The following is a 14745-nucleotide window of genomic DNA, read 5'->3' as shown; positions in this document are numbered from 1 at the left end:
ATTAAAATGTTTATAACAAAGATAGTAAGTAATCCTTAAAAATAAAAACTATATGTAATGTCAGATGTAGTACCTATTTATTATTCTTAGATCATTTTCGCAAACTATTTATATTGATAAATCAATAGTACCTAATTGCTAACTTTATCAAATAGTTTAAGCCCCCTATCTACTTAAACTATTTCCATAGACATATTATCCTTAAAACACAAAGTTACATAACTCAAAAACTAATAGATTGAATTTTGATTTAGATACATATAAATTCTCAAAAAATTACCTGCTTAATAATTAAAAATGAAAAAGGGAGGTTCCAATTTGAAAAACTGAAGTTTGTATTGTCACAAGATCATCATTAAATGGTACAAAAAATTTCAACGATTCGAAAAATGGTCTTCAAGTGTATTAAAAAAATTCCAAAAATCTGAATTTTAATACATGCATAATTTAAGCTTAAAAATAAGATGAGCGTCCTTCAAAAATCATCCTGTAAATAGGGTTGTGAATTAAATGCACAAAAAAACTTGCGAAAAATGCTTTTCTATTCTATCAAGTTTCATTGAAAATAAAAACTATACCTACCTATTTTTAATTATTTGTATTATGACATACATTTATGGGACCAAAATAGTTGAATATATCGATGAAATGAACAAAGACAGACCTCAAAATCAAAAAATTCAAAATAAATGTTTCAAAATGTAATTCATATTAGTGCTTATGTTATCTCAAATATTGTGTAAATATTATTTATTTTTTAACTGTGTAAAAGTATCAATATTTTAAAATCAAATTTTTGAAGTTTTAAGAGTTCAACCTGTGGTTATAATAAACAAGAGAAGTTTTCAATTGTACTTCATATCAAATTTAAATACGTTTACAGAAGTTTTTTATTAGATTATTAAGTTCAAAATAAAGTTTAAAACTTGAAAAATTACTGTTTTACAAGCATTTGACAAAAAAAACCCAAACATATCAACGTGTCATTATTATTAAGTTTTTAAAATTGCAGATGTTCAAAAACAGACACGACAGATCGGCTCAAGATTTGTACGAAAAGCATTCCGCACACAATATGGATGATTCGGATTCGGATGTCGAACAGAATATGACGTCAAGTAGGATTGAATCGTCCAATCATCTGAACAAAACAAAACTTACAAGCGAGTGTCCACAGTGATATCGCTAAACAGACAAACACGTTACAATATTACTTTAATTGATTGCCAATATTATTAAATTACTAATGTTTCGTGTTTGTCAACACTTGTTTTTTATTTTTTTATTTTTTTGCCGTTCTTTAATTGATTGTACTATTGTTATTTGTTTTCAGGTTTCATATACAGCCGAGCACAATCCAGCACATCATCGGACTTATCTCCACCGCCAACTGAACAAAAATCACTGCCGAGACGAACACAGACTAGGTGAAATACGGTGCCTCTAGGAGAAAAAAGTTTACTCTATTATTCAAAATTTTTAAAAAATTTTCGCAGATGGTTCCCGACCAATAGATCTAAAAGGTCTTCCTCGATGGCCAACACATCATTGTTTCCCACAACTAGTGCACGCCGAGCAGAGACTGACAGCAACAACTCAGACACTTTAAAGAAACTCAACCTGGGAAAGTCGACACTATGGTCAAGACCTGTGTCTAATAACAACCCACAAAAGCATTCGGATTACTCCATAGCTGTTTAGATTGGTACACTTAAATACGATAGATTTGTTACTACACATTTTTTTTTTTTTTTGTTATTTAAGAAATTTTGTTATACATAAAATAATATTTAATATTTATTAACAATTTTAAACATTTTTATTGTTTTAATAATTAAAATATATATAAATAAAAAAATAAATAATAATTTGAGTATAATGTACTACTTAAACAGTTATTAATGATTGCTTATTGATTGACTCTTTAACATTTTAAAGTTGATCAATTTGCTCTTGAAGTTGGAGATTCTTTTGTACTTCAGTCTCAAGCTCTTTTACGGCAGCTAAATATTGCCGATGCGCTGACATACAAGTGGACAACTGGTTGTTTAAATTAGTCTTAATGCTTTGCTCTTTGTTTCTTTTACTTTCCACCTACAAACAGAGGTGATCATGTAATCATCATAACCAATTGCACTGTCAAACAAAATGATTACCCTAGACTTACCCTGTCTAAAGTTTGTTTTACGCTAACATCTATGTTTTCCAACTGCCTCAAAAACTGTTCTCTTGACTCTGGTGACTTTTCTGCCCTAAAATACAAAAGGTTTATTAAAATATTTAAAAATTATTCTATAACACGATTGATTGACTACATACTCAGGATAAGCATCCAGAATTGAACTCAATAGTGATAGCTCTTTGTTCAGGTACATTTGAACATCACTAAGGGTGTTATAGAGAGCGTAATGCCGTTTTGTCTCTCGATACCTGGCCGATACTAAATAAACATGATACTTATAGATAAGACCCCGAAGACAATATAAAAAAATTACCAAGTACCAAACAGAACATGCAAGAACATACCTTCATTGGACAGCTCTACAAATCGTCTTTGGTATTGGGCTAATTCAGCTCTGTCGGGTATTTGATCGAGTTTTCGTTTCATTAATCCCACAGCTCTTGCTTTTTTACTCAGTTTCGTTCTAGCTGCTTCTACCATGTTTCTAATATTGTCTAATTCTTCTTTTAGTTCTGTATCGTCTTCAACAGGCTCTTCGAGCAATGCTCTTGCTTTCCTATCAAAAAATGGTTGTAAAAAATAATTCTAGTTTCAAGTCAATCAAGTGTATTAACCAATTGCTATGGGAATAAATTACACAGTGTATGTAACAATTAGTTGGAAGAATTAAATCCATCTAATTGCACGAACGTCAAACAATCAAGAGGATGCTACCCATGCATTTGTTGTCTCCGTCACATACCACATAAGAAATTTTCATTCACTAGTTTCAATCAGTGGAGGTTCGTATGCATTTAATGAAATAGTACAGGTACTTGGTTGTATTATTATGATTTATGATTATATTTTTTTTGAGTTTGGAAAGGTAGAGCACGTGCACTTGTGCACATATACAGAATCACAACCGATTTCAATACTGTGCTCAAGGAGCATGTCTATGCTTAAGAGTAGGTGATTTTTTAGACATTTAAAATTTCAAGCATTAAATGGGTATGTGAAATATCATAAATTGAAAACCATATCCCGCTTAAAAATTTGATAGGTTAGTGAATGAACATTTGCTTTGAAATATGTGTGTAAGGTAGAGACAACAAATGCATGGGTAACATCCTCTTAATATTTAGTGTATAAATAAATCGACTATACTTTATTTTTTGCTGGTACTCTTCCATTTTTATTTCACACTCTTTTTGGAATGTTTCTTCAGTTTCCTTCACTCTTTCATACTCAGTTAAAAGAATTTTAATATTTTCGTGTTCTCTGTAAAAAAGTTATAATAAAAAACATTAAACAAATTTACTGTTCAGATTGTGTTTACACAATAATTAACTATTTTATGTTTATATCTACCACATATGTTCCTATAATACCTTACCGCCTTCTATCATCGTCCATGTTGTTATTCTGCAATGTTATTTTTTCTATTTTACTCTCAATACTAATTGTTTCTTCTTGAGCTTGTGCTAGCTGTTCAGCTAGTTTTTGATTTTCTTCTTTTAACTTTGCAATTTTCTCTTCATCTGTCATTACAGTCTAAATAGTAATAATACAATATTGATAAAAATTAATACAAAAATTATTGTATACATGCAAACATTAATTACCTCAATAAAGTCATTGATATCAAAAGGCTTTTTAATAAACCATTCACAACTTTCCGTGTCTTCAGGTTCAGATATATCATCAATACATTCCATTATTCTCAGCTCTTCTTTGTGAAATGATTTATTTGTCCTATTGCCAGTCAAACATTTCTGAAAAAAATATTCATATTACATACTTTTTAGTTTGATTTTTGTTTACGTAGTTAGGGTTAAGTGGTTTTATTATACTTTTTTTTATGATGGTAAATTTACTATTTCAAGCTCATAAGATTTTTTTTAAGGTTTTGTTTTAAAAATAAATAAAAAAATGTATTAACTGTAAAAATTAAAACAAAAATTAAATTTTGAATGGGATTAGTGGCTAATAAAGAGGAAAGAAGCCTCTTGGGAATGGACAAAAGTGGAATTTCAAGTTTGCATAGGAGTATAAAACATGTGTCATAATTATTAACTCCTAACCCTTAAAAAATGAAATTGGCCCACAATGGAAATAAATACTTCCAATATAAGCCACTGTTTATGATAACAATAAAAAAAAAAACTGAATGACATAAATAAAGTGAGCCATTTAATGATTTTACTTCAAGTTCATAAGTTTATTTATTTATTCATATTGTTCATCAGTTACATCACAATGTATTATCTTTTATACTACTTACTTTAAGATGGAGACATTTTTCCTTGCGTATAGGTTTACTTTCCGAGACATTTTTAAAACATATTAACTTATCAAATTGATTAGTAGCGTAGAGCATCAAGAATTCACCTCTTTCTTTTCTCTTTTCTATGGACCGCTTCACTAACCACTGCAAACATTTATCAATTTAGAATATGATTGCAATAAAATATATAATAAATATACTATTACACTATCACTGCATTTAGAATTTTCTTGTAATACAAGAACACCAAATTAAATAATATTGTTTATGTAAATCAATTTTACTATTCATCAATAACACACATGACCTCACAATTAAATTGTTGAATATCTTCAACCATTTGGTATATTGTGTTAGTGTGTTAACCAAACGGACTACACAAACATGGTAGTGTATTAATACCTTAACACATTGACTGCCATGTGACCGTCAGCGATCATTGGTAATTCTCAAATTTTATATGTTAGTGACTGCAGTTAGTAGTTAATCATTACTACCACGCCACATGACATAAATGAATATGTTTTTGTATTATTAACTTTTTTCATGGAGCTACAATAATGTCCTTACAATAAAGCGCTGTGGCATAGAGAGAAATATTACAATTTTTTTAATGTAATAAACAAACTTTTTATAATTTAAATGTTTTATTTTTAAATATAATACATAATAAATATGAATTTAGAATGGCACTGAAAAATAGGCTTGGCTTATCGAAAATACATATTGAGTGACCGCCAGCGGTCACATGGCAGTCAACATTTTAATAATGATTCTTAGAGATTATTAGAGTAATAACACATATTATTCAATAATCAATAGCAATTACTTGAACAACTGGAAAGACATGGATAAAATCAAGACCCTGTATTTGATGAGGCTCAATCTGGTACGGACACTTCATTTTAGGTAGGACAGACACAATTTTTTCTGTAAGTGCTCTAATAAAAATAATTTACATTTTTAATTACAGAGTACAGAGTATTTACAAATCAAAATTAAAATAAGGTGAAAACTTACATTTTTTGACCAATGACTAAGGATTCATCAAAATGCAGATTAATGTCCAAGTCAACATTACAATTATCTATGCACCATGTAAGACCTCCAATTATCTATATAAACATGAATATATTAAACGTAGTGAAATATAAAAAAATAATATTTATCAGTCAAACCTTGTCAAATGGAGATAAGCCTTTAATTCTAGCACGAAAATATCCGGCTGCAATTAACAGATCTATAATTTCTTGCAGTTTCTGTGACTGCTCTTCATCTTCCCTAGTTTCAATCTGAAAATTTTACAGACAATATCAAAAATGATGAGATATCATCTAAACTAAGTTTATTTTGTTCAATAGAAAAAATTTGTTTGCATTATTATGTGTACCTGTTTTTCCCTCCCATCAGCATCAATAAACGTGGTTGAGATCTTCAAGCTTTTAGGCTTAAACACTTCCTTAAGTGACATTATTAGATTTTTCTATAAAATATCTAGCTTACTATGGACAAGAAGGTGGTAGCATCTAAACAAATATCCACCAAAAAGTTATTATTATTATTTTTATTTAAATTTAAACAAATTATATAAAAATATAATAGGTGTAGGGAGTCTCACAAGTTCAAAAGTTTCTCTAAACAACCTGTCTAGGTGCATGTGAAAGTGTGAACGTGAAACAAAACTCAGCAGAGAAGACAGCAGCTTCAGTACCGGGCTGTTCCCTGTACATTGATTGCCCCCTAATCACATTTGATAAGGCAGTAATCACAAGACCCAAAATATCATAATATTTTTCTTGATAATTTACTAGATAAGAGATTAACCAATCAGAATACACGCATGCGCACAAACAGTCAAGGCTCTAGATTATTCTGGCTTCAACAATTATCAGTTACGTTATCCAATATCCAGTTCGAATTTGAAAGTTCGATGTTCGATCTATACTTATTGAGCTAAGAGGTATACACTGTTCTATTATATTATATCCCTTTTCTATGTCGTGTATGGATAATATCTAGATTTTGCTCTCGCGAACGACTATGAGGTGGCATTAACTACTAATTAGTATCCATAACCTTATTCTCTGCCTCTCTGCGTCTTATTCCGTGCGTTTACTACTAGACAAGAAGAACTTTGTATAACGTATATTGTTCTTTAGTACAACAACAGCATTAATTACGAGCCGCGAGCAAACATGTCGCAATGATGTATGATAATGGATGTCTTGACAACAAAATACAATTGACTTAAAATCCAAATATCTTGCAGCACTTCAGCGTTCAGCACTTACACCGTAACTTGTAATGAATATTAACATATTCTCTTATTAACAGTAACACTTTATAGTAGATAAATCAAAATTGAATACTGAACTCGAATGTTTTTTATGTAGGTTTTTAATCTAAAATATAATCAAAGTATGTAATAATGTTGATGTGATGTCCTGATCTCTAGTACAAGCGTTAATTAAAAGCAGTGGTAGGGATAATATTTTTTTTTCTGCTAACGCTTCTATTACTCCCCTCAAAAAATTAACTCGCTGTTGCTACTTATTTATAACGTTGTGCTCTATTTCTAACGCTATTGATTAAATGAATTAAATTTGCTACGCTTACCGTACATTTCTAGCATGTTATAGTAATTTGCTACATTGTGTACATTGTGGCGGTATGAATCATAACAAACAATTAGTGCGCTACTTCTGATCACTGCTTTAAAGAGATGAGCAAACACATATATGAATTCATTTTTAATTGTATATTTGTATACAACCAAAGTTTGTTTTTATTTATTTATTTATTAAGAATTTACGGGCTGAGCCCTTTACAATTAAATATATATGCACAGAAAAGATATTACAATTATTATATGATGGTAGAAAATACCATTTTTGTTTGCAATGTACAAATAATTTATTATATTATATAAAAAATAGAATATAGTTTAAGTTAATAAATTTGAATAAAAAAAACAAGAATTTCATATCAATTTTTGAATTCATTAATTAAATACATAAGATTGAACTCAATGTTTTCTGTGTAGGTTTATAATGAAACGTATTTAATCATACATTTAGTAAAAATATCCATTCTATTTAACGATTATCGACAACATTTTATAGCGATAATCTTTGTTCTCCTCAAATTATGAAGGTTAAATTATAACTAAATTATACATTTCTCAGAACATCATATTTCTTCATATCTCAACTTTTTATTTTCTGATAGAAATTCATTTACTATAACCAGGGTGAAAAAACGCCCTGAACATATTGTTATAGCTCAGCTATACCTGATATACCTAACCTTGGTGAGGGACAATTGCACTCGTGTTTGCACTGACAAATTTCTTGCCAATGTACTACAGTTGCTATATACTATACATATACTGATTAAATATTTGTTTTGTAAAGATGTATCAGTTTTTTCATTTTATTTATGGCAGTCCAATGAAAAAGTTTTACAAAAAAATTATGTGGAAATGCACACCCAACAAACCCTTATTACCATCAGATGAAAGCTTTGACATAAAAGGTACTTAATTGTAATCGTTCATGTTCGCAGTACCTAATTGAATAACAAATAAAGAGGACATAATTGAATATGGAACCATTAAGAACAACAACTCTTCCTTGTGATGTTACTGGAATTATTAAACAGGAAAATATTGATAATCAAGAATTTAATGGAATTAAGAAAGAAGAATTTATTGAAGAAATAGATCATGATGGTCAATTATTTCAAATAGGGTAAGAATTTTTGTAAAAAAGTTTAGAAATAATTTTTGTTTTTATTTTTGAAGCAATCGAAGACATCCATTTTGTAAAATTGATATTTTTCTGAAAAATTAGTCGATGAGTACCCCTTTATGGCTAATGGGTATTTCCTCACAGGACACTCAGTATACAGGGTATAATGTATATCTTATTTCATTGTTCACGGTGTTTTTTTAACGATTATGAGATGAGATTTTGAAAAAACAAAAAAAGACATGTTTCTTTATTTTTAATAGGCAAATTTTTATAACAATTTCAACATTTTTGAACAGGCAGTTGAATCAATAGCAAAATCAACTTTATTTTTCAAATGGTAACTAAATTTTTTAATGGATTTTTGTAATCTTTTTTTTCTGAAAATGTTGATAGTATGATCATCAATTTTGGTTCACTAGTTTATGATCTATGGTACTCTAAAGTTAAGTAAATACATTAGTATAGTTTGAATAATAATACCTTATTTATAATTATTATAAATATAATTTACAAAGGCTGAATAATTTTTTCTTTCAAGTATCTTTTTATACACTAAAATTTGGACTTTAATGAGACGCTCCTAAAAAAATGTTCGGGATAAATGCTTACAAAATTGTTGGCAAACATAATTCATTATTCCACTCAAGCACATACATTATACTTATGTAGTAATCTTAATCTGATAAGATTATAAGATAATGGTGATATTGTACAACGCACCCGTCCAGTGCGTCTACGAGCGGAAGAGGGACGTTAGTTACCCGGTCGACCGCGATGCAAGACGTTTCGTATAAAATAATAAATTGTGTAACCTGAAGAAGTGTGTTTTTTAATTTTTTGTCAGTACCTAACAAATCCAGCTCATCTAAACTTGGACGACGCTTACATTATAATTTTGTTTTATGTAACTGGGTATTTTGATAATTTATATATCAAATGTGAATACATTTGTACATTAGTAAGTTATAAAGTAGCTATTAATAAAAAACCATTTTTTTTTTGCAATTTCTTTTAGGTATAATGATAACACATACTGTCCTAGAGTGTTGTCAATCCCTCTTATTGGATGTGATGATCATGTAATTAATGGAATTATTAAGGAGGAAATCATTGATGAAACATACCAAAACAATGATAATCAATTATTACAAAAAAGGTATGAATTAAATTGTCTTCATAGTATAATATGAAACTTTATGATACAATTTTTATTTTGCTTAATTTTATTATGATGATTATATATCACATAGTTCTAGAATGATGCCATTCCCACTTAATGTGACATGTGGTGGTCAAGAATTTAAAGAAATTATTAAACAGGAAATTATTGATAAGCGAGAAGTTAATGAAACTATTAAACAGGAAATTGTTGGTGATCAAGTATTTAATGGAATTATTAAAGAGGAAACTATAGAAGACCTTAAAAATGATAATCAATTATTTAAAATAGGGTATGAATTCAATTTACTTATATCATAATGTACTATTAAATTTGACACATGTGTTGTCAGTTGTCACTTATAAAAAGATAGTTTATAAAAATTAATAAATAAAATGGTTTGGCATGTGGGTCACTAATTTACGTATCATACTTGAATTCTACAATATAAAATCATTGTGCCTATCACACATCTTATTCATCTATATGTATTTATATATATATATTTATAAATGAATGTCTGTCTGTCTGTCCTTTATGTCTATCTAAAGGGCTGAACTGATTTTGATAAAAAAAATTGTCTGTGTAATTAATCTAGTAGTATTATAATTTTTAATATTAGATATAAAAATAAAATTTCTAATTCTTAATTATTTATGTATAGTACTATATAAATATAAATGCTTTAGTCCAGATGTACCTTTGGTATAATATTTTGAACATATAAATTGGAGTATGATATATAAACATTAATTATCAAATGTATTATTAAAATATACATAATAAGTAGTTATATTCATTATCCTTTATTTGATAAAGATTAACGTTTTTTAAATACCTATTTTTTTTTTTTAGAATTAAAACTGAAGAAAATAGAATTGATGCCAAAATTAAAGTAGAAATAGATTTTATTGATGATAATAAGTTTGAAGGAACAGTAGTCAACATATGCAATTCTTCAGAATTCATTAGTTGTACACATATGGATTCAGACTTTACACCTAACTGTTTAAGGAAAAATCCAGTGACTGATAACTGTAATAAACTAGCTACTGCATCCAATTTAATTGACACAATTAATACAAAGACACATACCGATGAAAAGCCATATATATGTAATACATGTGGTAAGGGGTTCTCTAAATTATCAATCTTAACAAGGCATACAAGGATACACACTGGCGAAAAGCCATATAAATGTGATGCCTGTGATCAGTCGTATTCTCGTGCAGACTCTTTACAAATTCATACAAAGAAACATACAGGTCTAAAGCTATATAAATGCAAAATCTGTGATTTAACTTTTTATAAGAAAAAAAACTTGATAACCCATACAAGGACGCATAACGGAGGAAAACTGCATGAATGTGACATCTGTGGTCTAGCCTTTTCTTGGCCATCAAATTTAAAATACCATAAAATTAAACATACTGGTGAAAAGCCGTATAAATGTGATATTTGTGAGAAACGATTTTCTAAATCAACAGATTTAACAAGGCATGCAAAGACACATACTGGCGAAAAGCCTTATAAATGTGATATTTGTGATGTAGCTTTTTCTAGGGCATCAAATATGAAAATTCACAAAATTACACATACTGGTGAAAAGCCATATAAATGTGATATTTGTGAAAAACGGTTTACTAAATCATCAGATTTAACAAGGCATACAAAGACACATACCGGTGAAAAACCTTATAAATGTAATATTTGTGATCTAGCCTTTTCTAGGGCATCAAATGTGAAAATTCACAAAATTACACATACTGGTGAAAAGCCATATAAATGTGATGTCTGTGAGAAACGGTTTTATAAATTATCAGATTTATCAAGGCATACAAAAACACATACCAGAAAAAAACCTTAATTTATTAATGATACACAGAATTTACTAGGAAAAAATCATTTAAATTATGAGATTGTACATGTCACTGTAATTGTCCTTGTCACCCATTTTCTATTAACCTATGAATTTTGTAATGATATTCTCATACATCATTTTCAGCAATTAAATAAAATGTAACAGACAGATAAATAACGCCTCGACTATTATTCTCCAGCACTTATAAGTCTAGAGAATCATACAGAATATAGATACTTAAAGTTAGTATCTGATTTTAGTATAATTATAGGCAGGAGTCTCATTTATATTTATCTTATTTTTGTGTTATTTCAGTTTAATTTATAAAATTAATGGATAAAATTAGCTTATAGAAGTAATTAAATACTTAACAACGCATAACTTTATATGCTGTTTTTAATAACTAATAATACAAAATTATAAAAAACTTTTGTTAAGAGTTCATATTTTTCTTGTAATTATACATATTTTGCTGTGTACTTTGCAGGGCCACAGCCCATTATTTTATAATATAAATAAATAAAAATATACTTTTACATCAACTCCTAATTTTCATACGTCCAATTAATATTTTTTCCACCTAGATAGAATAGTTACACGACCATGGACCTTATCTAAGAATTAAACTAAAGTCTGATAATTCAGAGAAAAAAAATCTTATTGTAAATATGAATTTTTCACTGCCTTGTGACATCAACTAGTTTAATTTTCAATTATTCTATTTATTAAATATAATATTACTTTGAAAGTCTTTAATAAATTATAAATTTTTTTTAAGCATTTATTAAATATTAGTTAAATTTATACCAACTCAAAGACATTGACTTAATAATAAATGTATTTACTATTTCATATTACCAGTAAATCAACATGCATGGGCTGCCTATTTATTATTTCTGAAGTTTTAAATTCTAATAAATCTGTATATTTAAATTATCTCATAGTGTCCATGGATTAGTTAGTAGTTTATGAAAATATATTGATAAATGTTGAGTATTATTAAAATTATTTTTGAGCTGATATTAACATATACACTTGGACATCTATTCCTTCCTATCTTCATATTTTTTGTGCAAATGCCTTCTCTCATTTCAATCATTTAAATGTGTTTTCTTTAACACTCTTCTATGTATGTTTTGCCTTCTGTACCTATAAATATTTATAAATTTACAATTGTATTTGAACTTAACATCTAAAGTTAAGACAATTTTACTTCTGTAAAGATTTAACATTAAGCCTTTTAATACCTGCCTGAAATTGTGTTCATCAGGTATTTTATGTGGCATTTAATCAATTCAAATAAATATTCACAATGTGTAGTAGGTAAGCATTAAATATTGCATATTTCATGGATAGCAAAAATAAATAAACAAATTTAAATATTTAAATTTTATCAGGCAGCGCCAACACAGTTTTGATGTCATAGTGTAGCTGGAGCTCAATCAAGGAAGGGCGGTATTTATTAACTATATATTATTGTAATGTCTATAAAGGCTATATAAGTATAACCGTAATTAAAACAGCACAAAAAAAAATTCCAAGGATAGGGAGCATCCATCCATGCTTTGCTTGAAACTATAATAGTTATAACGAGCATTTCAAATATTTAAGCACAGATTTAGATTAAGCTTACAGATTTATTTATGGAACGAACAAAAAGAAAGCATGTAATTTAAAAGACAACTTACTAATATTATAACTCTTGAAAATCAGATTCTTTCAAGTCTTGATATGAGAATCAAGGTACTTTAATCTAATTTAAATATTAGTTACCTATACCTATTTACAAAAAATCAATATTAGACGCAATGACTTTTAGGTAAAATTATATATTACACTTACACAGTTCTAAAGTGTTGTCATTGTAAATCATGCCTATTAGATCTGAAGATCAAGAATTTAATGGAAATATTCAAAAATTAAACAGGAAATCATTACAATCAATAATTAAAAAAAAAAAAAAATAGAAGGTGGCAACGTGACATAATGACACGGCAATTACTTTGACGAAAATCATCAACACCATCGAAATCGCCTATATATACACTTGTTAACAGCCATTTTCCAAGACAGTAAAGTACTATTTTAAATATAATAATTACTATAGATTTATAAACCAAACGTGTCTTATTATTAAAAAAACTTCAAATACACAGTGCTTTAATTCCCAACTACAGAAAATTTATCCCTGAGGAATATAAAACCTTGAACTGGATAACTAATATTGTAACAAAAAGTTTCTACGATCACTTAGCAATATTTTTATTAGATTTTTTTTTTTTTGCAGAACGAACTTTGTGGTGTAATTTTGTTTTACAATTTCAATCCTTAGTTGAAAAATTGAACATTTTATACATTTTTAACTACAAAATAATTTGTACATTTTCATTTTGATCAATTTTGTAGACATCTGTTCTTTAAATTCTTCTAAAAAAAAAACTTGCCTGTGTATTTTTAAACTATTATTGTAACAATGTGTGAGGATACTTGTGTCACATTTTTAAACTTTTTGATCCAATGAATAAAATGCATTTATAATAAAAAGATAACAGATTAACCAATGTCGTAAACATTTGAACATCAATCACTTATAAAAAATTAAGTTAACTTTTAGATAAACATTTTCTTTCTTGTTTAAGCCAAACTAACTTAAGAGGACTTTTGTAAAATATTATAATAGATACAAAAAGAAAATTTTAAATAAATTTTCAACTCAAAATAATTTGTACATTTTCTTGATTTTGTCAAAATATTCACTCCAGGCTCACATATAAGGTTATAGTACATTCAGTAAAAGTTTCATGTATCTATCTATATGTATCATATTTTTTAGTGTTGAAGCAAAAACCAAAATCTGTTTTGCCGAAAACTCAATTTTCTCCATTTTTTTTTTGTTTTTCCCTGCAGTTTTGAAAACTACTATGAATTTTATACTTTGACCTCTAGCATGCACCAGCTAAATTGCAATTTTCCACTGGATAGGCAACTGAAGTTGAAAATCGAAGCATTATTCCGACTACTTATCGTATATACACATGCAAAAAAAATTATAAATAATATAACACGCATTATTATAAAATCTAAAAATGTACCTATACACAATGAGCATTGAGCGATCAAAGTATTGATTTTAATTTTATAGTGATGTATTTTTGTTTTCTACCATCAACATAGAAAAGTAATTAAAATGGCCATCATCTTTTGAGGTAGACAAAATTTTCCAATTTTTCAACTTCAGCATTTTATCTGGTAAGATGATTGTAAAAAGGTAAATCTAGTTGATACTTTGAAGGTTCAAAACTAAAATGTTCTCAGTAATTTTCAAAAGGGTCGGGAATAACAAAAAAAAAAATAAGAGAAAACGGAAATTTTTAAGCAAAATCAGTTTTTGACAAAATTGATTTTGTGCTTTTGAACTTTGACGTAACTCAATAACACGGTTATGTACTCGAGTAGATAACTGTACTCAATAACAATAAACCATACATTCCTACAAATTACAATTTTCATTAAAAATTAATTTTA

The 14745-nt window shown here is 28.0% G+C and overlaps 3 protein-coding genes across 8 annotated transcripts in view; 2 read left to right on the top strand and 1 right to left on the bottom strand.

Annotated features, from left to right (window-relative positions):
• The window catches only part of LOC111032974 (Down syndrome cell adhesion molecule-like protein Dscam2), a 65704-nt gene extending 63988 nt beyond the window's left edge, over nucleotides 1-1716 (top strand). For both annotated transcript variants that reach the window (XM_022313484.1, XM_022313483.1), the window contains exons 29-31: nucleotides 1013-1163; nucleotides 1334-1427; nucleotides 1497-1716. In XM_022313484.1, the coding sequence (XP_022169176.1) occupies nucleotides 1013-1163; nucleotides 1334-1427; nucleotides 1497-1701 (450 nt within the window). In that variant the 3' untranslated portion in view covers nucleotides 1702-1716. The remainder of the gene's footprint in view (nucleotides 1-1012; nucleotides 1164-1333; nucleotides 1428-1496) is intronic.
• On the bottom strand, nucleotides 1686-6201 carry LOC111032975 (coiled-coil domain-containing protein 93). 2 transcript variants are annotated; one of them, XM_022313485.1, is made up of 13 exons: nucleotides 6067-6201; nucleotides 5839-5974; nucleotides 5627-5740; nucleotides 5469-5563; nucleotides 5278-5389; nucleotides 4446-4592; nucleotides 3787-3936; nucleotides 3558-3715; nucleotides 3329-3442; nucleotides 2527-2738; nucleotides 2320-2440; nucleotides 2168-2252; nucleotides 1686-2094 (listed from the first exon to the last, which is right to left on the bottom strand). In XM_022313485.1, exons 2-13 carry the CDS (start codon nucleotides 5917-5919, stop codon nucleotides 1933-1935), a joined length of 1551 nt encoding a protein of 516 aa, XP_022169177.1. In that variant the 5' UTR covers nucleotides 5920-5974; nucleotides 6067-6201; the 3' UTR covers nucleotides 1686-1932. The 2 variants fall into 2 exon arrangements, with proteins under 2 accessions (XP_022169177.1, XP_022169178.1); XM_022313486.1 differs by having other exon boundaries at nucleotides 5839-6184.
• Nucleotides 6202-6285: 84 nt separating this feature from the next.
• On the top strand, nucleotides 6286-11935 carry LOC111032977 (zinc finger protein 100-like). 4 transcript variants are annotated; one of them, XM_022313490.1, is made up of 6 exons: nucleotides 6321-6408; nucleotides 6608-6749; nucleotides 8013-8197; nucleotides 9216-9356; nucleotides 9451-9651; nucleotides 10215-11935. In XM_022313490.1, the coding sequence occupies exons 3-6, from the start codon at nucleotides 8052-8054 to the stop codon at nucleotides 11224-11226; spliced, it is 1500 nt and encodes a 499-aa protein (XP_022169182.1). In that variant the 5' UTR covers nucleotides 6321-6408; nucleotides 6608-6749; nucleotides 8013-8051; the 3' UTR covers nucleotides 11227-11935. The 4 variants fall into 4 exon arrangements, with proteins under 4 accessions (XP_022169181.1, XP_022169182.1, XP_022169180.1 ...); XM_022313488.1 differs by adding an exon at nucleotides 6842-6927 and having other exon boundaries at nucleotides 6325-6749; XM_022313489.1 differs by lacking the exon at nucleotides 6608-6749 and having other exon boundaries at nucleotides 6286-6408.
• The last annotated feature ends 2810 nt before the right edge of the window (nucleotides 11936-14745 follow it).

The sequence above is a fragment of the Myzus persicae genome, unplaced genomic scaffold (genome assembly GCF_001856785.1).
Source record: "Myzus persicae strain clone G006 unplaced genomic scaffold, MPER_G0061.0, whole genome shotgun sequence".
Classification (NCBI taxonomy): Eukaryota; Metazoa; Arthropoda; class Insecta; order Hemiptera; family Aphididae; genus Myzus; species Myzus persicae.
Note: the sequence above shows the minus strand (reverse complement) of the source record. Positions and strands in the feature narration are given on the sequence as shown.